Source organism: Lutra lutra, chromosome 6 (assembly GCF_902655055.1).
Source record: "Lutra lutra chromosome 6, mLutLut1.2, whole genome shotgun sequence".
NCBI lineage: Eukaryota > Metazoa > Chordata > Mammalia > Carnivora > Mustelidae > Lutra > Lutra lutra.
In genome coordinates, this window is record NC_062283.1 from 2,729,265 (window position 1) to 2,752,592 (window position 23,328).

A 23,328-nucleotide genomic window follows, 5' to 3' on the forward strand; every position below is an offset into this window, starting at 1 on the left:
CAATTTCAGATGTGTTCAAGAGAGCCAATGTGAGAGTCCCTTCCATGGTCTTTGCTAGTCACATTGGGAATTGAGTAGAAGGTAGAATTCACACCCAGATTTCTGGAAATGATTGCTCTAAGTCTTAGTTTTTACCCCCCAAGATTTGTGTCTGGCTTGTTAAACAGCTGACTTCCAAGAATTGCTGTGACAGCTGCTCACCAAAGGAAAAACCCAAGCAAAATACTGTTGGCTCTACCATCTTTCTGCCTGCCACAGTTAGGTCAAAGCTGTTGGAGAAGTGACTGTGCTGTTTGTGATTATACTGATTCCAGGCATACTAATAATAATATGAGGTTACTCTTATAATATTAAAGAAATAGGTGCTTACTTCATGGAGTCTCAAACTGGTTCAGAGACTTTGTCTGTTTTACTGAAATGAGAAATCTAGTAGAGTCACGTTTTCACACTCAGCCCCTCACTCCCCGTCATGCATGTAGGTGGAGGTTAACTGCCAACTGCTGCCGTTTAGGGCGTGACAGCAAAATCCTTCAGATGTCGACACGGGGTAGAAAAACTGAAATGTGGATTTCGGAATTATCACTATGACAATAAATTTCAAGCAACATAGCCAATCATAATTTCGTTGGGGAGGTTACTTTCACAGTTATGGCCCCATGATTTGTAAAATCTTGGGAGTTTCACTGATGCTCTCTGTTCAAATTTCATTCCCAAGGACAGATTTATTTTACAGAGAATAGAATAAACCGGGAACAGTTACAAATACACAAGTCCCCATGACAATATAGAAATTCTTGTGAATGCTCTCAATTTGACACCTTATCAAACAGATCCTTTGGACAAGTTTTGGGATTAGAAAGCTTCTCCCCCTCTCTAGTTGCAGAGGAGAGGGGGTCGCTCCTTTCTGTCTAAGACTGGGTTTTAAATATGAAGTCTTGTATTTTTAAGGTGTGACTCTGGAATTCCATTAGTCAACATTATAAGCAAGAAGCAAGCCGGTGAAACCCAATTTTACGGAAAGAAATGGGGTAAGGAATGACTGGACTTTTAATTAAACACTGAACTACAGGACCGAGAGCTCGCTTCCCGAGGGACCAATTCTCGGTGCTGGAAGAGTTCTGGGGTGAGCAGAGCGCATTCCCCGCCTCGGGCCGCAGGTCACACTCCCCTCGCAGGCAGAAGAACCGCCCTCCCCGCAGTTTCTGGGACTAGACGCCTCTGGCGCCGCCGGAAGGGGACTCAGTTTTCCTGTAGCCGCGCGGTTTCTTAGGTCTTCCCGAGGCGAAGCGGGAACTGCTTCATCTTTAGGGTCTGGAGAAGCATCTGGACTGCTCCTGACCCTCAATGGTGAAAAAATCCAGAAATGCACCCAACAAAAACAAAGATCATTCCTTTTCACTGTCGATTTGAATCCAAGCAGTCGCGCTGGCTCCGTGGCTTAGCTGGTTTAAAGCGCCTGTCTAGTAACAGGAGATCCTGGGTTCGAATCCCAGCGGGGCCTTTTGTGGTTTTCCCGCCCTCAATGAAGAGGACGAGCCATCAAAGTGTAATATTAGGGGTAAATTCCCCTATGGAATTTAACTCAAGCGTTTTATACGGCCTAACGGTAGGCGCTTTGACTGTTTTGCAAAGAGAAGGTATGAAGATGAAATTGCGTTCTTTTAGGGAGAAAGAATTCTATCTTTCTTGATGTCAACATCTTTAGTTCGCATGTAATACATTTTATCACATTACTAAAGGAACCGGGGAAAGCAGCACGCAAAATCACTAAGTTAAACTACAAGCAACAACATCATCTCAGGTCATTCTATTCTCTTTCCTGAGGGAATTCCAAACGGATGCACGCTCCCAATCTGCAGGTGGTATTTTTAGAAAGGCCAACCTCAGCCATGATTGATAAATGTGTTGTTGGCAGCCACTAAAACCCAGCTGCATAACACAAACCATAAGTAAGTAATTTAAAAGGGGTTTTGTGCCCGGAGTTTTTTGGAAGGAAAAATCAACAGGAACACTATTTGTCATCAAGATTTCAGAAAAGAAGTCGTCAGGGAGAAGCATCTACTTGATTATATTATCAGAGTGGCTAGCCCCCTAGAACAGGCAGACCTGAAAATGGCAGCTTCCAGGCTGATTTGAGGAAGTCCAGAAGAGCTGAGGCACCTACTCCCAAACTCTCCAAGAGGGAAGGAAAAAAAAAGGGAAGTGGAAAAGTAGTCTGGAGTTCTACTCGCAGCCAGGGCCCTACAGAAACCAAATCAAGAGAAATGGAACCTCACTGTAGCTGTTAGCAACTCTCTTGCTCATACTCCCACCACCAAGCTCCCCATCACCCGGTGCAGAAGTTCCACCAGTTGGCTTTTACCTTCAGAGCACATTATTTTATGTAGATGGTCAAGGGTTGACTATGATCTCTGTCCTATCTGTAGAAACAAAACGTACCAGGACTTTGAGGACTAGTTCAGGAAACAACTCTATTCTTATGGAGAATTCCTCCACTGCACTCTACCACTTAACTCCCACTTTTCTTTATAGGCGTCAGACAGCAATGGAAAGGCATTTTTCACTACATCCTCCCATCCTCTGCTCATGAAAGCCTTTCTTCCAGGTCTCGAGTACAGACGTCTATAAATGCGGAGGACAGCTGAGTCACCAGGTAGAAGTCAACACTAGACCATGACTTTTCTTTGTTACTGAATCTGACTTAAGCTTCACTATCCGGCTCCATCAGGGGCCAGGAATGCCTTTCCTGGGATGCTTCCTGCCCAGAGGCCCTCAGTAGATCTGCACCATTGAGGTAAGGGCACTGGTTACTGAAGCAATGGATATTCCAGGTGAGAATTCTAACCAACTTCTGCAGCCTGGGGAGAAGATGTAGACAAAGTGCTCCAGGCAAAGGAAATGACATGTGATCAGAGGTACAAAGAGGCTGGCCCAGGGTGGGTAAGTGGAAGCAATGAGTGGGGAGAAGGTGTGTCTGCACCTCAAACTCTTTTTTGTGTGGGACATGACCCAAAGGCCTTTGAGTATCCTCACCATGTGTGGCCTCATGAAGACCCAGATGCACTTGACTTGACAGTTGATAAGTATCATGTACTTCATGGGGTTTTTGTTTTTGTTTTATTTTATTTTTGCTTCGTGGGTTTTTGTTTTGTTTTGTTTTTGCTTCGTGGGTTTTTGTTTTGTTTTCAAACAGACCATGTGTTACCAAAGCAGTAAAGGTGGCATTTGAATTTACTGGTTGTGAAAGTAAGTCGAGTCTCTAGCTGGACTGCTGTGGTTCTCCTGTGAGGAGAAGGAGAAAGAAGGGACTGTGTTTCCCATTTGACCCTGGATAGCAAACACTCATCTATTGCTTTTTATCTGACTTTATGGCCAACCTGTCTACCTCCTGGGCAAGTGCTGTCTCTGGATCTCCAGAGTTCCCACGGGCCCCAGAGATAGCAGATGCCCTATCGGGGGGAAAAGGTACCATTTATCTGGTGTTTATTCTTTTCCAGGCATTTGTTATTTGCCAAGCACTCGACATACGCTAAGTCACTCAATCCCCGCTGCATCCTTATAAGGGAAGGTTCCGTTATTTCCCCTACTTTAAAGAGGAGGCACCAAGGCATGGGGGTACACAGTCATACAGCTTAGAAGTGGCAGAGTCAGGGGTGAGCCCATGTAGCCTGAATAGCATTGAACCAACCTGTTGGGCCTCCAGATATCTCTAAATTCTCCTCCTCTTTGCACCTATATGCCATTTCCTCCTCTGTCCTATGTGCCAAGGCCCAAGTGGGGACTCGAATGGGCAGAAATGGACTGAACATGTGGCCACCTGGGCAATAAGAGGAAACCTTGTTTGGTTGTTCCTTTCTAACCTTACTGATGACAATCTTTCTACGAAATACCAAGTCACTTTTCTTTCAGTATATGTATGAACGTTTCTGTGAATTTTGAGGAATTTAGGAGGAGGCTGAATGATTCTGAATATCAGTGATCATAAAACCAGATTCACCCTGTTTTTCGTCTTTGTAAGCAGGTATTAGATTGGATTTTCTTTTTAAAAAAGGAAAGGTTTGAGAATATTCTAGTTACCTGAGATTTTTCATTACTTGTGGCTTTGCAATAAATCATGTAAGAATAATATATCCTCAAGTTTAGAGTTCAAAATAGAAACACTCTATGCTAATATTTGTAACTAGCTATTAATGCTTAAGATAAACAGGCTGGACATCAGAAACTTGAACCTGAGGGATATTTCTGAAGATGTCACTAACATGAATTTCTGTGTTTCTAAATCACATTCCTTGGGTCCTGGATCCTGTTATGAAGTGCAAACTTTGCAAACTGCCAGGCCCTCCTGACCTGCCATATGCTCCCACTGTATGTCAAGGAAAGCTTCACAATGGAGTATGCAGGAAGATGTTCACTGATGGCACCCTTTTCTGTGGTGACAAGGCATGGGGCACAATTTGGGAGTCATCCCTGCGTGAGTAGGCAAAGACACGCTTGCAGATCTCTGTGCAGCAATTAAAAGCGATTGGTCTAGCAACATAAATAAACCTAAACACCGTAGTAGGACAGGAATAAAGTAAAAATAGAATGGGATACATGAAACAGCGTCATTTACGTGAATTAAAAACTCAGAGCTAAAACCAAAAGTATATGTTCTGCAAACACATTTAGAAAGAAAAAGATGACCTTTCTCCAGTAATTTCTTATGGGGGTGGGGGATAGGAAATGAGATTGAGAAAAGGGTATTAGAAAGAAATCTGTAAGTAAACAAAACAAAAGAGGGGTCCTGGGAAGATCAGTGTAATTTAGGAGTCAACATTCCTTCAATTCTTGAATGTAAGAAAGAGGAGATAAGATGAAAAATCACTAGTTTTTAAAAGGCTTCCAGGTACAGAGTGCTTAATTCTAGAGCGATGATAAGAATTTTTTAAAATTGATCATTCCACGGTGGGGAATATAGGAAAAGGTGGTGGGATACGTTCAGTAGTTTAACAATAGAAAACAACGGCTTGTCAGGAGTGGGATCGAACCCACGCCTCCAGGGGAGACTGCGACCTGAACGCAGCGCCTTAGACCGCTCGGCCATCCTGACCCGGCGGGTACAGCCCTTGCTCCAAATTTATTTCTGGGTCTGAGGAGACATTATTCCCTTTGCTCAAGACACGAGAACTCTGGTGAAAGAGTGAGAGAAAGTACGCCTTGGAGAGCCGCCGGGGCGTTCGGTTGCTGGGCGGTCGATGGGCACGGGCCGTGCAACCTCGGATTCGGGCCCCCGGGAGGGGCGGGCCGGGTGCGGACAGGGCACTCTCTCTCCTCTCCGCGGCATCCTAGTAGATAGTGAAAGCCCCCGCGACCCCGGAGTACCACGCTGTCCCAGGAGGCGCTAGGCCGGGGCCGGCGAGTGCGCGGAGGCCGGGCCCGCAGGTGCTCGCAGACTCCCCAGCCTCTCCTGTAAACCTCCCAGGCCGGTGCGTAGCCCCCCTGTCCACGACCCCCACCCCGGGAACCGGCTGGCCCGGCTTCTCGTTCTGAGTGCATTTAGCTCTTGTGCACTGAGGATTTGCGGGCGTCGCTGTACGGATGTTTTACTGCAATCGTTCCAAAAGGAAACAAAAAGCGAGTAGTTTCTGTATCTCGTAAACCCGGCGGGGGGCGCCCTTGACACCAGGCGTCTCCTGCAGCCGCTTTCCGCATGTACCTAAGGTCAGATGCGACCTGCTTCGGGTTTTTCTCGCCCGGCGTTACGGTCAGGACCCAGAAGAGCACCGACCGGAAGCGCGAGTTTCAGACAAAGCTCGAACTAGTCCGTTGACCGCCAGGCGGATTTTAGACCCGTCGTCTCGCCTCTGTCCACCCGAGAACGTGCTTTCCTGGGCGCTTCACGGCTACGAAAATTCCGTGAAAGAACTCCAGTGCTTCGCCTCTTCAATTATGCACCAAATCCCCACCCCCAGGGAACCAGTTGAAGGCAAATTCCCAGTCCCATCCCTACCTACCGAATCGGACGCGGGTGGGGAGAGTCCAGCCGTGCGCGGCTAGTAGGCGCTCCGCGTAATTCCCAGCCGTGCCCAGGTGTGCGAGGTACCCGCTTAAAGCACAACAACCCTGTAGCTCTTCACGGACGCCCCGCTCTGCCATCCGCAGGAGGTGAAACGGGAAAGCCTGTGGATAGTGCCACCTGGGAATGGTATTTGGTAAGATTTCCCTCCACCCCTAGGGGATGCTCCTGTGCACCCAAGTTTGAGATCATTATTTTAGGGTGAATCTTTCTTTTAAGGGCAAGGTGGAAGAACCCCATTCAGAAGTGTTCCAGCCTCTGTGCTACAGGGCTCTGACCCCAACAGGTGTGAATCAAAATGCAGGAGCTCAAAGCGCGCTTGCAAGGGATGTGGTCTCCGTGCGCGCGCCCACCTGTGCCGCCATGTCTGCACGTGACTCACTGCAGATAGCCACGGTGACTATGCCCGAAGGAAGGGTGCTCCAGGTACCTGAAAAGCCAGAGCCCACCTCTCCGGGAGAAAAAATGGAAACAATCTGTAGAGAAGGTTAAAATCCGATTATTGGAGTGGTTGTATGGGAGGAGATGGTATGTAAGCATTTTCTGAAGACAAATATCTCTCTCAAGGATGCAGATAAACTTTCTGGGTTTTAGAGGTCCAGCAATGACCACTGTCGTCTCTTTTAGAAAATTGGAAATAAAGCCAGACCTACCAACACTGATCATTTCCTCTAGCCCTGGTAGCTGGTGCCAGCTGAAAGAGAGCCTCAAGTCTCATCAGGTAAGTTCTTCCTCATTAGTGTCTCATGCGAAGAGGATAGACCTGGGGGATGGGAGGGGTTGGAAAGGGACACAAATGTTTCCAACGAATCTGTCAGCTCAATACTCTTCTCTGGTGGCCATTTTCCTTGAATGGTCAAAGAAATCATGGATTTTGGGGAGGTCAAGGAATCACAGAGATGATTGAAACCTGTGATCGTCTTTCTGTTCTCAGAGAAGGGTTCTTGGGGCAGTCCAGTCTATTCTGGATGATTTCATTTGTACATTTCAGGTTCTACATTATACCTTACATCACCAGAGCAACGGCCGAGGTTCTTAAGGTATTTTTATTTTTATTTTATTTATTTTAAAGATTTTATTTATTTATTTGACAGAGAGATCACAAGCAGGCAGAGAGGCAGGCAGAGAGAGAGGAGGAAGCAGGCTCCCCGCTGAGCAGAGAGCCCCGATGCGGCTCGATCCCAGGATTCTGAGATCATGACCTGAGCCGAAGGCAGCGGCTTAACCCACTGAGCCACCCAGGCGCCCCAATATTTTTAAAGAAATTTTGGAGTTTGTTTTTCTTTGACTTTCTAAAAGAATAATTTGAGCACAAAATGAACACTTAAAGCTAGGTAAATAAATGTTTTTCTCTCCCAGGGGGGGACCATGGGGGAGGGGTGGCATGGGGTGGAGAGCATCAGGTGAGACGTGTTAGAGGCGGGGGCATGGGAAAAGAGGACACTGGGTGTTGGGGATCCATGAAATGACGGAGGAAGGGGCCTTTCTATCTGGTTCTCTCTCGGTGCAGGCCCTTGGGCCAAGTTAAAGGTGGCCCACTTAGTTGCTTTGTTCTTCTCCTGACCTTCTTCACACCTAAGACTCTCCCAAGCCAACGGATGTCACCTTGGTAACTTCTAAGGCTCTTCAAACAGGAATCTTCGGAAAAGGGGTTTCTAAAGATCACCAGGGTTTTTTGTTTTGTTTTCCAATTACAAGGTATTACCATTTAAAATTTCCCCAATATTGCCTCCTCCTGGAAAAGTACTGTTAACATTTGAAGAGGTAGCCTCACTCACCTACACCAGGAGTCGATTACCTTTCTAGGAGGAGAGATGGGGTCCCCCCCAAACCCCCTTCCCACCCAACCCCCACCCCTTCAACCCTGCCTGCAGGGAGTCTTGGACACACAGACCCCCAGTGGTCAGCCAGCTGCATTCCCACGCAGCTGCTTTCCTGTTTTTATGTCACTTCCACTTGTCGGGATAAAGAAAAGTTGCAGATACTGCCTTCAGCAATCAACATACTTATTAGCTTAAGACCATGGGCCAACATCTACTCTGAAACTGGAAAAAAAAAATCTGGAAATGGAAGGTGTGAGCCTGGAAAAATCTGCAGTCCGTGGGCATGACAAGCTACATGTAGCCAGGAAAATGCAGACTGAGCAAGTGTGGCTCAGCCTAGCTGGGCCCACCCAGGGATGGAGCAGCGTCTGGGGCCTGGGGAGAAGCAGACCTGGGGACACAGGGCGGGGGGAGTGAAGGCTGGTGGGTGGAATGAACTGAAGGTGCGTTCGGGGGTTTAACCCAGAGGCAGGGTGGAGGGCTGAGGGGCCCCGAGGCCCGACCCTGGCAGATAAAGAGGTGATGTCACTGAGAAGGGTCCTGGAAAGGCTCTGGAATGGACAGATTCGATATAAAAAGAGGAAGATAGCTGGAAACTTGTGTGGGGTCCTGCGGAGTGAGGTTGGAAGGACCCTGGGGTCGGGGGAAACAGGCCGGCTGAGGCAGACAGGACAGCAGGATAGGAGCAAGACCAGCCCACCCAGACTGGGTTCCTCTGAAGTTTTCTCCTGGATCAGAGTTTCAGTCTGGCCCTCAGCCTGGATCATTTCATCCCCTCCCAGGCCCCCCGAGCAATGGCTCAGATCCTACGCTAGTAAGGCCAGTTTCCTCTACTCTCCAGGACATGTCTTCGACAGCTGGACATATAGGCCCAGAAAGTCTAGAAGCCAGCCAGGTGTTCATTATTGGCCTAGGTTCCCCTCACAGTCCTCCATTGTGATGTCCCCCCAAGTTCTTTTATGGGATTTCAGCCTTGAATCTTATCTTCCCAGAACCTTTTGAGTTCCCTGCTTGCCTAAAACCTGTTCCTCTACACATCCCTATTCTGGAGACTCAGATGTTTCTGTCATAACCCCATGCCCGTCTAACCCCATCTTGATCGCTGAGTTCTCTCTCCCTATAGGATTTGGTCTCTGGGAATAGGAGAATGCTAGAAGCAGCTTCAGAGTCACCTCCCTGCCCTGAGTATCAGCACAGAAACAGAGGAGGAAGGCCCTACACCCCACACTCTCTAGCAGCAACAACACTACCTCCCCAAGACCAACTGATTCCTACCCAACAGGGAGAAACAGGGCCTGGGTGGACCCGGCAGCTGGTGTGTCAGGGGGGACAGAGGGGAGGGCTTAGGACAAAGGGAAGCAGTTGGGCTGGGATATTCCTTAAGATGCCCTTTGGCTGGGCTGGGTAGGGATTAGTTTAGAATGGAGGGTATCCCCAGAGGCCGAGTCCTCCCCCACGGGGGACAGTGGAATCTCCTTAGTGAAGGCCTTGGAATCAGCAACTACAGTGACTCTCTCAGGCCCATCAGTGACCGGGCAGATGGTCAGGGGCTTTTTGCCACAGGACCACAGGCAGAAGAAAGGCCGGAGGGGGCCAGAGAATGAGGCATTGGAGAAAGTATAGATATGGGACCCATCGGTCATATTGTAGAAGGAGACGTCACCTGATTCATAGTCCAGGAAAATCCCAACCCGACGAGGGGGGCCTGCCAGGGGGAGAGGGGTCCGTAGCGGGGTGAGGGCCCAGTACCCGTTCCCATACAACTCCACAGCCCAGAACCCATTCTCTGGAGTCATGGGGTCAAACCCTTTCTTCACCACATTCTCCCTGCACACCCCGACTGCCCAGTCAGCCCTGTCTCCCACTTCCACCTCCCAGAAGTGTTGCCCTGATGTGAAGGTCTCACGACCCAACACGCAAGGCCAGGAGTCAAATCTCTCTGGTTTCTCAGGCAGCTCCTGACGTGAATCTTCCAGCCGGACAGATCTGGAATCTTCATACAAAAAGAGGTGGGGGTGGGCAGTGTCTGGATCCAGAGTCACATCCACTAGAGAGAGACAGAGAACAAGTCTCAGCATCAGTGAGCGTGAGGTGTTTTACAAGACCTATTCTTTCTTCTCCAAAAATAAATAGAGGACTCTTCGAGAAGTTGTTAGGCCCCCTCAGGAGGAGAGCTGTTTGGCCTCCTCCTGTCACCCGTCATGTGTGAGCTGACTGTCACCAATGCCTAATGGGTCCCTGTCAGAGGGGCTTGTCTTCTAAATGTCTTCCAAGGGCCTTCTATGTGCCTCAAGGAAAATGTGGAGGCCGTTCACCATCATCTTCCCCTATCTATCCTCACCACAACAATCGGTTAGCGTTTTTATTTCCAAGTATGACAGGACTTCGAATCCCTGGGGGATAGAGCCTCAGAGCCCCTGAGAAGTCTGAGAAGTTCAGAGCCACTGACCTGCGTGCACCGTAGCCTTTTTCCATCCTGCAATGAAAGAGAGAGTCAGTGATGGGTTTCCTAACGAGAGAGAGAACACCTTGTTGTTGAATTTATGACAAGAAGAGAGAACTTACTGAGCTCTTCCAGGAGTTTCTCTGGAAAACAAACAAAAATACCTTAATGACCTTTGAAAGCAGACATGAGGGAGGGGAGAAAACTGGTGTGAGGGACACAAAGGAGTAAAAGGTCAGTTCAAGATTACTGAAACTTTATCAATAAATGAGAAACAAGAATTATGGGTTTTTCCTAAGAAATATGCAGGAAGTTCCTACTGGCTTGAGATCAGATCTTTCATCTTTACTGGGAAACCGAGTTAGAAGTGAGGAGAGAGTCTGGGGGGGGGGGGCAGTGAGGGAACAGCAGTCTGATATCTCAGTTAGCATTGCTTTTGACTCCTTCTACACCCCAGACCTTCATATTGGGTATCAGTGGCTTCTGGTGCCTTATAATCCCCCCTCCCTCGACTCTCAGAATTCTGGAATCGAGTATCTTCCCATTGGCAGCCATCCCATAGGACTTGGATCCAACCCCACTTGGTAGCACACCTAACAAGCAGCCTGTGACTTACCCTTAGAGCTGAATTCATCCTTTCTTTGTCTGGATCTTTCCTTGTAGAGTCTCCAAGTACAAACTATGGACCCAATTGTCAGAAATCCTAGGACCATCAAGATGACAGCCACCGCCACCATCCAGGGAGTCAACCTTGGGAAGAAGGGAGCTGACACAAAAGCCCCAAGAAGGACAAGTTGCTGGGTGACTCCGAGCAGGTCCAGCCCTGCTTCTGATGATGACCTGGTCCTCTCCCACTCCTCCCAGGGCAAACAACAGAACTTCCAAGGCTGCTGCTCTAAGCTTTTCAGAAAATTTTGGGGCCTGATGGCGTGCTGCTCACTAGGGGTGAGGTAGGGACTTAGAGGTGGTGACTGGCTAGGCCTTTGGCTAGGGATTTACTAAACCTGCCCTTGGAAGGACAGAGAAAAAAAACAAAAGAAATGGCTAGGGGCACCTGGGAGGCTCAATTGGTTAAGCATCTGCCTTCAGGTCAGGTCATGCTCTCAGAGCCTGGATCTGGCTCCCAGCTCAGCAGGGAGTCTGCTTCTCCTTCTCCTTCTGCCCCCACCCCTGCTTATGCTCTCTCTCTCTGTCAAATAAATAAGACCCTAAGAGAAATGAAACAAAACGAAAAGAAAAGGCTAGTCCAAAGCCCAAATTCCTATTTTATGGATGGAAATGTCCAGTTGCTACAAGACTACCCTAGATGTCAGCCGTGCTCAGATGGTGGTTCTTCGTATAGGCTGATCAACAGTGCTGGGCCAGGCATCAGGAGGACAGGCCAGACTCGCAGAAGGGTGTTCATTTAGAAGAAAGCAACACTAATGGTCCCACAACCTCCTGAATTTCTGTTATATTCCAGAAAGCCTTACTGGTTCAGTAATCCTGTTACTGTTCCAAGAAAATGTAATTGTGTTTAATTCTGTAAGGCATACAATAGTGATCTATTTCGGTGTCTGATTTCCCATAAACATTTGATCATGGGCAAGAAAAAAAGAAGCGTCATTTCGGGAGAGGACGTGGGAAATAAAGTAATGGATCGATTCATGTTAATGTGGGAAATTCCTTCTTAACTATCAATGCAGAATGGGAGCCAAGGCGATGTAGGAAGTAAATCAGGAAGGGAAAATGTCACCTCCATGTGTGACAGAATGGGACTCAATGACCAAAGAATAGGAGAGGTTCCTGCCTGAACAGAGATAGCCTTGGGGTGAAAAATGAGAATATTTGCTTTCCTGTGGACCCTGGAAAACCTAGACAGAGCTCTAGCACGGGATGGGGAAGACAGAGGGGCAAGGGTGGAATGGGTTTTCTTGTTACTAAAGGACAGAAGGTCCCAGAGACAAAGCTTCTGGATCTAAGATATATCTCCTAAAATGGAAAATCCGAATTTCATTGAGATTGAGGCCGATGTTATGCATTTAGAATCTTCTCTCTTCTAATGAAAATTGGTGGGACTCCTTCATGTCAGTGGGTCGAGGAGCTTAGGTAGGGACAGCAGACAACTACCATGAGGGCCTTGGGCAAGTGTCCCAGGTAATATGGGCCCGGAAACTGTGTCCGATAGGACCCCAGCATCGATTTCACTGACCTGGTATGGAAATGTCTACTTCCTTCTCCTGGCCAAGAAGGAGGTTCCGGATAGAGCAGGATATATTCTCATGGAGGGGTCTCTGATGATCACCGAAGCTGCTACAGTGAACAGGCCTTCTTCATCAGGATTCCTAGACTCTGAGGTGGATGGAAACTGCTCTCCCCCAGACGTCCTCCACTGGACATGCGGCTCTGGGTACCATCCTACCGAGGTACACTCCAGCCGGACCTCTCCATTTTCCTCGAACTTCCATATGGATGTGAGGATCAGAGCCCAGAGCTGTGGCGAGAGAAGCTGGCCTTAGTCCTTCAGCGGACACCCTTCTGGGAGCCTTATAACCACAGGGTTACACAGTCTGAGAAAGAAAAGCGCACAGGGACTGGGAGTGGGAGGGTCTTATCCACTATTTCACGACACACAGAAGATGTGGTATCAATAAAGGCATTTTATAACCTTATCACAGAGGAATGCCATATTGGGAGTTAGGGTCAGAAGTGAGGGCAAGAGTCTGATGGACAGACATAGGGAGCTTTTCTAATCAGCAGGAGCAGCGAGCTCAATGGCTTAGAGGTGGGTAAGGGAGCTCCAGAGAGGGGACAGGGCTTTGTGGTTGGAGGTATATGAAATGACTTTGAGGAGGAGAACTAGGAGTGGGCATTTGAGGATGATCAGAGAAGGAGTATCCTTGAGGAGAAAGGGGATTAGAGGTTCTTTGCATTGAGATTGTAGCTGATGACCTAAGTTTCCTTACCTGCGATACTTATACAGGAATTTTCTTAAATGGGTTTCAACCATCGTCTTCCCCACACACAGTTATGTCCTAACATATCAACATAAAGCTGTTTTTCCCTTCTGTCTTCATCCTGATTATTCTGTTACAATTCTATAGAGTACAGAAAAACATCAAGCTGCAGAGAAAAGTCCTCAAACACATGTCCACACTGTTAGTTGAAATTCAAGTTCCAGGGTGTGTATCTACATGACTGTGGATTCTTTTCATGAAAAGGGCTCCCACTTTCATCAGCATCTCAAAGATGTCTATCACCCAGGGGCGCCTGGATGGCTCAGTCGGTTAAGTGGCTGCCTTCAGCTCAGGTCATGATCCCAAGGTCATGGGATGGAGCCCCACCGGTGGAGAACCTGCTTCTCCCTCTGACTGCTGCTCAGCCTACTTGTGCTCTCCTCATTCTCTGTCAAATAAATAAAATCTTAAAAAAAAAAAAAGACGTCTATCACTCATAAAGATAACAATGATAGTTTTATGCCATCACATCTCTAGGATTTTATAATCACTTTGAAGCTAATTCCCTGAAAAGGCAATGTAAAGTTATACATAATGCCACCACACGGGACACCCTGTTCTGAGGCAGGGACCCCAATCACACCCCAGTATTTTTTAAACTTTACCTTTATTTTAATCTATAATAAAAGGCTGTATGCTGCAAATTATGGGGCAGTCTGAGGCACAGTAATAATATCTCACAAGTGTATAATGCTTCTGCAAGCTTCAACAACGCAATTTCTTAGGTATTGTCTAACTTTATTTCATTCTTGCAAAATCTTTGATAGATGCACGCCCAGTTTTGCAGTAGGAAACAAGGTCAGAAAGATTTTTTCGCTTCCGTTCACCAGTAAGTGGGAAAGGTCAGAGCTCAAGGCAGCTTTCCTCCTGACTGCTTACCGTTTCCATTATGGTTTCCACCCTGAACTTGGGCTTGATGCCAAAAAGAAGACAAAAACCAAAAACTTTTCTTGGTGGATCAAGAATATTAAGAAGCAGCTCGGCTCTAGGACCTCAGGAAATCCGACCTTAGGTACGAACCCAGGAAGCAGCCTCAAAAGATGCGAACCACAGCCTCACCAGATAGTGAAAAAACGGAGACGACTTAGAACGGAGACTGGGTCAAGCATATTACCGTGTACTCCCGAAGAATGCTGCATTTACTGAACTAATTACATGGCGAAATGCTCTGCGCCCCTCTCAACCTGCCAGTCTCCTCCCACTCCAAGCCTGCCAACCCTTTCCATCCTAAGAGGGATTTAGGCAAAGAATCCGTGGTTTCCAAAGTCACGGGCCCTAAGAAAAGGTACCCCGCCTAGAAGTCACCGGGGAAGCCAAACCTCGCGCGCATCACCGGCCACCTTCAGGTGCACGCTGGCCTCCTCGTAGCTTCCGTCCTGCCGGAAAAAGCATCGGTACTCGCCGTTGTCCGAGGCCCTGACCCGGTGGATCCTCACGGCGACGCACCCCACCGCGATGTCGCGGTCCACAAGCGTGGCTCTGCCGCGGTACTACTCGGCCACCTGCTCCCCGTCCTGCTCGCAGCCCGGCCCGGCGCACCAGCACCGCGGCCGCCACCTTCCCGCGGAACCACCGCAGCTCCATGCGCTCGGCGCTCACGTTCGGGGACAGGTGGCAGGGCAGCTCGACGTCGTCACCCACCACGGCCAGGATGGCTCCGGTGGCCCGATCACATCGAACTGGGCTGCGAAAAGTAGGGGGCAGACGGGGTGGTGCGGGGGGAGCTGAGCACCGACTCGGATTCGAGTTGGTCCCCGCGACGGAAGCTCTGAGTACACCCGGACCCCTGCGGAGGGCGCCAGCGAGAGCCACGTGAGTGCCTCACCCGTACCGAGAGGTTTCAGCCCGGGTTGCGGGGGGCAGCGCAGAGAGGGAGACCCAGGTGGGACCTACCGGAGTCCGGCTTGGACAGCGGGAGGAAAAGCGAGGATGAGCAGACAGCTGTGGAGGCAGGACTTCGGGAAACAGCCATCTCCAGCCCTCCTGGGCAGCACGTTGCTAGTGGCCTCCGGTCGTCAGAACTTCCACCTAGGAGATGAATGCACAGATCACGAAGTTTCTTCAACCCCCTTTTGCTGCGTTCTCCCTCCAGCTCTTTCCAACTTGGACGCTCTAGATCTTTGCACCTAAGCCTCCCCCTTGCCTCCTCCACTGCAGACTCTCCATCGGTCCAGAAGTTGGCACCGCACACCCACCACCCAGTCTGGTCATGTGGAGGCCAAGAAAAACAAGGCTGTACCCACCTCAAGTCCAGCCCTGACATAAGTACAGCCATCCTGACAAAGCAAAAGCCGGCACCTTGCACCCCCTCTCTCCCCCTGCTCCCCTCCCTCGGTAGTATGTGTGAACAAATAGTTAACTTGCATAATCACAATCCTGCAAGACGGGAGTCTCCCTCGGTTTACAAATGTCCCAAAACTAATCCTCACTAACAAGGACGCTTGATAGGAGGAATATGACATTCCACCAGGAAACTCCCAACTGTCTTCATGTTAGTGCCTCATTAGAGGGACAAATGGCCTTGGCTTGATAATAACCAGGCCTCCAATATTCTGACAGTCTTCTTTACCCTGATAGCCCTTCTGAAGACCCCCTTTGTCCTCGCCCACCGCCGAGTCCACCCCTACTCTGCTTTAAAAACTCTGACTGTAGTCTGGTGCAGGGTCCAAGTCCCTACTCCACTGTGTCAGGTATACTTGGGCCCAAACTTAAGCTTGTCAAATAAACCCTCCTGTGATTGCTTCAGTGTTGGCTCCTTGGGTGGTCTCCCAGACGCGAAAAACTCGGGCATAACAGTCAAGCATGTACCTGCCACATCACAGGCCCTAAAACCCCAAGACAATCCTAGAAGGGAATTGTGAAGTGCAGCAACCCCGTAATGGGTTGCCTGTCAATGAACAAGGTCTTGGAACCACTCACTGCTCTACAAAATCTTCTTTTCCCCCAAATATGGTAGTTTGATATTCAATTTCTGCAATGACCATAAAGATGAAGTAATGCAGGCAGAGACAGAAGCCAGGGGACTGAACTGGAGGAGAAAAGAGGGAAGTCACAAGAAAGGGGAGCTGGAGAGAGCACAGGGTCCAGGCTAGAGGGCCCAGGACTAGGGAGGAAGGAGCCGGAAGGACAGCAGATGCCCTCCTGGCTGCTGGCTCTCTCAGGGGAGCCAGGGCAGGCGCAGGTACCTGACCTCGGATCTTGGAGGAAGAGGCACCAAGGAGCCTGGCCATGGAGTGACAGAGCTGCTCCTGGCCCCAGGGGCAAAGTTAAAGGGCAGGAAGAAGGAAGGGGAAGTGCTCTCAGCAAAGCCTGCCCCCAGGCCCCAGATGCATTTACTTTGGGTGGGGGCGGGGGTAGTTTCCCAGAGAGATGAGGGGGTCTGCATTTGTGGTCTTCAGCTCAAAGCCCAGAATATAGGTTGATGAGCTGGACTAAATCAAAGGCAGTCGGGTGAACAAGGAAGAGGGTCAAGACAACACTAAAGGAGATCCTAAGGCCTTAAACCAGTTCATTCACCTCTTCAAGCTCACTTCTTCTACCTCTAAATTAGGAATGTCATCAATAACGCCTTCTTTGGAAAAGGCACTGGATTAAATGAGATTACACAAGTAAAGTGCTCAATACCACAGGGTTTAGAAGAGGGTGAACTGTTATTCTACTGTGGACGTGAGTTGAAAATTAAAGGCAGCTGGGAATGCCTGTGTGATTCAGTTTTCAAGGCTGGAAGTTACTCCCTGTAAGGAAGTCAGCCTGCATTTCCTTATTTTGGGCTCAATTTCTTATTGTTACAAAAAAATTTAAAATATGGAAAAACATGTTGACTTTTAAAATATTTTATTTATTTTATTATTGTTATTTTGAGAGACAGAGAGAGAGAGCTGAGATGTAGGCAGGGGGAGAGGAAGAGAGAACATTAAGCCGGAGCCCCACCTCGGGGCCCATCTTGTGACCCTCAGATCATGACCTGAACAAAATCAGAGCTGGATGCTTAACTGTCTGAGCCACCCAGGTGTCCCTTTCAGATTTTATTTTTAAGTAACCCATGCACCCAATGTAGGGTTCAAACTTATAAGCCTAAGATCAAGACTTGCATGCCCTACTGGCTAAGCCGGCCGCCCAATCCTGGAAAACATTTTAAAAAAGTAGAAATTACTCATAATGTCACCAACTAATGATAGCCTTGATTCACATTTTGGCAGAATTGATGAAGATTTGCATAATTTGAAACACTGTTTATGCCTACTCCTTATCATATCATCCCAAGAGGGTGGGACATCTAGTAAGTTTTTGGGTGGGTTTTTCCTTTTCTTTTTTTCTTCTTTTTGCCCACTATAACTAGTGCACTTTATACATAAGTCTTTCTCCACATCATTGATAACTTCCTGACAAATTTTCTGATAAATTCCCAGAAATACAGTCATCAGGTCTATAAGTTGAATCAGGAGTGTTTTGCCAAAGTTCCCTCCTGAACTGATCACACCCTTAATGGAAATGTCTTTCTCATCTAATTCCTTCCTGCCAACTCTGATGGCCATGACGGCCCACATCTCTAATGCAAGGGGTGAAACCAGTCAAATAGTACTTTGCTAGGCATTTATATGGCAGTGGGGCTGATTCTTTTTCATATTAACCATTAATGTATTCTGGAAGTGATCTTTTCAGGCAAATTGTCCATTTTCGCCCCAGAAAGATTCTGCTGCTGTTTCTTGTCAATCTGTATGCACTTTGTATAAATCAAAGATGTCAGTCCTGTATTACACTTGTGGCCTAAATTCCTCACCACCCAAATCTGTACTTTGCCTTTTAATTGAGACTATGAGTAAGACTAACAGAAGAGTAGGACTCCAGCTGACTTGCCAGACTTCCAGGATGACTCTTCCCAAGTGCTCATCTGATCTTGTCACTTTTTGCTTAAAAACCTCTACATGTTCCCTCCGTGACCCCAGCACCAGTTCAGACACTACAGTGTAGAAAATGCTGTAGGATCTAGCAGTCTCCCTGCTTCCTGCCTTTGGGCCTCTTCTCCCTCCCCTCTGAGGACCACCCAGGGGCTCAACCCACACCTTTCAGGCCTCCAGATGGCCCTGCTAACAACAGGCAGAGCCCTCTTCCTAGAGCATCTGCTTCCTCGTATCTGCGGACAAACTCCTGCTCTTCCCTCAAAAGCTCATTTAAGGGCAACCCCTTCCAGAAGCAAGTGTGTGCCGCCAGTCTTCTAGACCTTCCTTCTTCCCTTGTTGCACCTTCCTGGGGTCCCATCTAAGCAGCATAACCAAAGGGGGTTTAGGAAGGAGCTCGCAGCTCTGCCCAACTCAGGTAAAAAAAACACCTCAGGGAGCGCCTGGGTGGCTCCGTGGGTTAAGCCTCTGCTTCAGCTCAGGTCATGATCTCAGGGTCCTGGGATCGAGCCCCTAACCCTAACCCTAAAGAAAAAGCCCTTTTTCTTTTCTAAAAAGAAAAAATCCAAACAGTTAAAGAGCTTTTAAGAAAAGTTGTCAGTCCCGCTCCCCCTCTCCTCATTGCCCAGAAACAGCTCCTCACCTGCTTGCTTGTTTTATCTGGCATTTATCTACATTTTTTTCAAGACTTTAACATAATTTTTTTTTAAAGATTTTTATTTATTTATTTGACAGAGATCACAAGTAGGCAGAGAGGCAGGCAGAGGAGAGGAGGAAGCAGGCTCCCCCGCTGAGCAGAGAGCCCGATGTGGGGCTCGATCCCAGGACCCTGAGATCATGACCTGAGCCGAAGGCAGAGGGTTAACCCACTGAGCCACCCAGGCGCCCCTAACATAATTTTTTTTAAGATGGGTTTATTTACTTGAGAGAAAGAGAGAGTGTGTGCACATGCACGGGTGGGGGCAGAGGGAGAGAATCTTCAAGGAGAATCCCCCTGCCCACCAACCCACGAGATTATGACCTGAGCTGAAACTTGAGTTGGTCGCTCAACCGAACTGAGCCCCCCGCTTCTGTCAACTTTTTCTTGACATACCCATTTTTCGATATTACTTTGCAGAGCCCTATCAATGAAGTCAATGACAGTTTAATTCTTGTGACAGTTAACTCATGTGTCAACTTGACCGGGCTGAGCAATGTCCAGAGAGCTAGTAAAACATTATCTCTGGGTGTGTCTGTGAGGATGTTTCTGGAAGAGACAAGCATCTGAATCCGGACAGTTAAAGCAGATTTCCCTCCACAATGTGCATGGCCCTCATCCACTCCACTGAGGGCCTGAAGGAGAACAAAAAGACGGGGGAAGGACAGTCTGGTCTCTGCTTGAGTTGGTGGCAGGAGGGTCTCCATCTATCTTCTGTCTGGTGCTCAGGCCTTGGGGTTTGGACTGGAGCTACGCTACCACTATTCCTGGGCCTCCAGCTTGCAGGGGGCAAATCAGGGGACTTCTCTGCCTCCATAATCACAGGAACCAGCGCTCCTAACACATGGTTTTCTATATATCTGTATATATCCTCTTGGTTCTGTCTCTCTGGGGAACCCTAATACAACAGAAATAGATCCCTTCTGTTCAATGTTTCCAATGCTATTGGTTATGTAGCTGTGATTTTTATGGATCTAAGCATCACATCTGATGTCATTTCTTTTCCTGTACAACTTCTTGTGCTTTTCGGGGACGGAGGAGAGAAGGCATTAAATGGTTCATCTCGTTCCTTTGCTTACTTTTCTGTGCTCTCATCAGGCATATTTCCCAGCCTCCAACAGCCGGAGTACCGTTTCCACCACAGAACACTCCGGATGATTTATCAGCACTCGGTCATCCCCGCCCCACCCCGTCCCTCCCAGAGTCGGGCTTCTTTAACTTACCGGAGCCTATGCTTCCCCGGAGGGTTTTCTAAATAGCAGATTCGGATCCGGTAGGCCTGGAGCAGGATCCGAGTCCTCCCCCCTCTGCTGGTCTGCAGAGCTTTACCTCGATCCTTACTCAGAAGCCTCAGGTGAGGCGGCGGCTCCGGGCTTTCCATGATTGTGGAGATGGCCCTGAGGGGCGGCTCTGGCTCAGGGTCTCGGGCTTCTTTCTTTTGCTGAACCGAGCTAGGAGAAAGGATGAGAGCAAATGGGCACCAAGCAGGTGTCGTACTGAACGCAGTGGCCTGCGAGGGAGCTTTGTGGTCAACCGCTCTTTCCTGGGGCACACATGGTTGGCACGCTGGTAATAATCAGAAGTGACCTAATGATATGTCCACATTGTAACAGTGATCCCACTCCCCTATTTACCCAGCCTGTGTTCAATTTACGTGAGTTGCCACACCAGGCTTTGCATGTATGAAGGGCGGCTAGAAAGGAAGGGGGGAGACCTGGAGACGATACAGACGGATTTCTGTGTATTAGAGGGGCTCGTGGAGGCAGATGGAGATGAAGTGTACCCTGGGGAGCAAGAAGACACTGAGGTCTGATTGAGTGGGGACATCTTTGAGTCATATTCCTGGAAATGCTTTCGAAATGGAGAGTTCCAGGAAACACAAAGGAGGGACAGACAGGGAACTTTCTGGAGCCGGCCAAGTGCAATTGGACCGAACAGGGGAAAATAGGAGGATCCTGGGAAAGGGTCAGGGTTGTGTGGGCCACTGTTTGAGTTCTTTCCAGAATGTAGCCCCTGCCTCTTTTCCTGCTTCCTGGTAGGCAAACCCTCCAAAGCATGGCTACATGCATTCACCCTCTTTGGGGAGGCAATAAAAACCTGAAAAAACAGAGTTTAGCCTCTTTTTGGCTGAGGATCTTTCAGGGTGAGTATCACAGAAAAGTGTATGCATGCAGGTGATTACTGAGAAACAGTCAAGACAGACACACACACATACACACACGCAGAGGGAGACTGAGAAGAGGTAAGGAGGGGAAAGGGAGGGAGGGAGGGAGAGTGAATGCTAGATTCTGAAGGCTCCTCTTTTTTCTCCAAAGAAATGAGACACCATGCTAAGAATCGTCTATTATCCTCATGAAAAGACCTTTTCCAGCCTGTTCCCTGGCCTCCACTCCCAGCCCATAGCCACCACACTCCTGCCTGCAACCCCTTCCCCCCTCAACTTCTTTCCTAATTATCAGCTACAGATGATATGCCTTCAAGTTACTCTGGGAGAAATGAGTTCACTAATCTTAGGGTCACTTTCCAAGAGGCCTATATGTCTCCTAAGGAGAAAGCTGAGGCAATTTACACTGTCTTCTCTCTGCCCTTATTGCTAAAATGCTGTCAGTATTTTTCGTTTTCATGTATCCTGAGGCTTCAAATCCAGTAAGCAGAAGCCCAGAATCCCAGAGTAATGAAGAGTCACTGATATATGTACAATTGTGGTTCTTCCATTCTGCCATAACAGAGAGGTTTTATGAGATGCAAAGCCTTGTTTAAAGAAAAATGTGGGGGGCGCCTGGGTGGCTCAGTGGGTTAAGCCTCTGCCTTCGGCTCAGGTCAGGATCTCAGGGTCCTGGGATCGAGCCCACATTGGGCTCTCTGCTCAGCAGGGAGCCTGCTTCCTCCTCTCTCTCTGCCTGTCTCTCTGCCTACTTGTGATCTGTCTGTCAAATAAACAAATAAAATCCTAAAAAAAAAAAAAAAAAAGCCACTTAAAAAAAAAAAGAAAGAAAAATGTGGGATAACCCCAGAATTCTCCAAGCTCTTTTAGGAGTTCCTTTGGAAAATAAACAGAACTAAAGTAATTAAGATTTAAGACATGGGAAGGAGGATGGAAAGTGCTTACGATTCACACAATGGAGTGACTGTTCCCTTCTGTGAATACCTGATTACTGAAAACGGATCAAAAATCATGAACAAGAATGCACTTTGTTTCCGTTTAAATTCTTAGAAATCTGCAGGAAGTTCCTTTTGGCGCTGGATGTTAAGAAATGTTGCTGTACTTGGGGAACTTACCCAAAAGTCTGGAGCCAACTTCGGGATGGATGGGAACGAGGGCTGGGAGCCTGATGGGGTTCTGACTTTTCTGTGGTCATGCTGGACCCCACCAGCTAAAGGCCACCTGTGGCGGAACCCAGTTGACTTTGATGGTACTTGTGAAAGCAGCATGGATCCCGCACACAGTGGGGGGGCTGGGAGGTGGGGGGTTTCAGTGAGAGGGCGTGGGAGGAACTTACAGGATTTCAGTTTGGTTGGGAGTTTGGAAAGGTTGCTCTGGATGGATGCTGTTGGAAACCAGGAGACTGGGATCCAATATTCCAATTTTTATTAGGAAGTAGAACAGAACCGGTTAAAACTGTAATTGGTAAAGCAGCAGCGAGCCAAGACAGGCATGTATGGTCCTTTTCGTGGTTTGCATGTGGTCTTGTATTTTTGTCTGTGCTCCAGCCTGATTACAGAGGGGAGGTGTTTTGTCTCCACAGTTACGGAATGGTCTAGTCCGATGTTGACAGCAGCGGTCATACCTGGTTTTTACTTTCTCAGAGACCACAATCTCCTTCAGATCTAAAGGTATTTGGGATTTTATAACCTTGAGAATCCCTTCCAATTTTTTCAAAATGGTTACTTATTTATGTAATCTCTATACCCAACGTGAGGCCAGAACTCAACCTCAATCAAGATCAAGAATTTCTGGGGAGCCTGGGTGGCTCAGAAGGTTAAGCCTCTGCTTTCAGCTCAGGTCATGATCCCAGGGTCCTGGGATCGAGTGCCACATCGGGTTCCTTGCTCAGTGGGGAACCTGTCTCCCTCTCCCTCTGCTGCTCCCCCTACTTATGCTCTCTCTCTGTGTCAAATAAATCTTAAAAAAATCTTTAAAAAAAAAACAACAAATTTCCCTGTTTAAAAAAGAAAAAAAAGATCAAGAATTGTATGCTCTTCCGACTGAGCCAGCCAGTCACCATGAATCCAATTTTGAAAAACCTGGAATCTTATTTCTAGATTCTGGATTGGGATGACTTTTGACTGGCAGTCATCTTGAAAGGTATGGAATCCAAGCACGTCTAAGGCACAAACACCCATGACAAGCAATCAAACTCATCCTTCCTCCCTGTGTACCCCTCCCCAGCCCCATTTCATTCCAAAATAAAAATA

The 23,328-nt window shown here is 48.2% G+C and overlaps 1 protein-coding gene and 1 non-coding gene across 2 annotated transcripts; both read right to left on the minus strand.

Annotated features, from left to right (window-relative positions):
- Positions 1-5,007: 5,007 nt before the first annotated feature.
- Positions 5,008-5,089, minus strand: TRNAL-CAG (transfer RNA leucine (anticodon CAG)). The gene has a single exon. It is a non-coding gene; the product is annotated as a tRNA-Leu (tRNA).
- A 2,928-nt stretch (positions 5,090-8,017) lies between these two features.
- On the minus strand, positions 8,018-17,852 carry BTN1A1 (butyrophilin subfamily 1 member A1). Its single transcript, XM_047733934.1, is given in 14 exon segments — positions 8,018-9,925; positions 10,328-10,354; positions 10,444-10,464; positions 10,938-11,087; positions 12,513-12,581; positions 12,584-12,758; positions 12,760-12,794; positions 14,651-14,846; positions 14,848-14,969; positions 14,972-15,001; positions 15,211-15,238; positions 15,240-15,300; positions 16,237-16,345; positions 17,669-17,852. Coding segments are annotated over 14 exon segments (1,875 nt in total). The 3' UTR covers positions 8,018-9,257.
- Between the last annotated feature and the right edge of the window lie 5,476 nt (positions 17,853-23,328).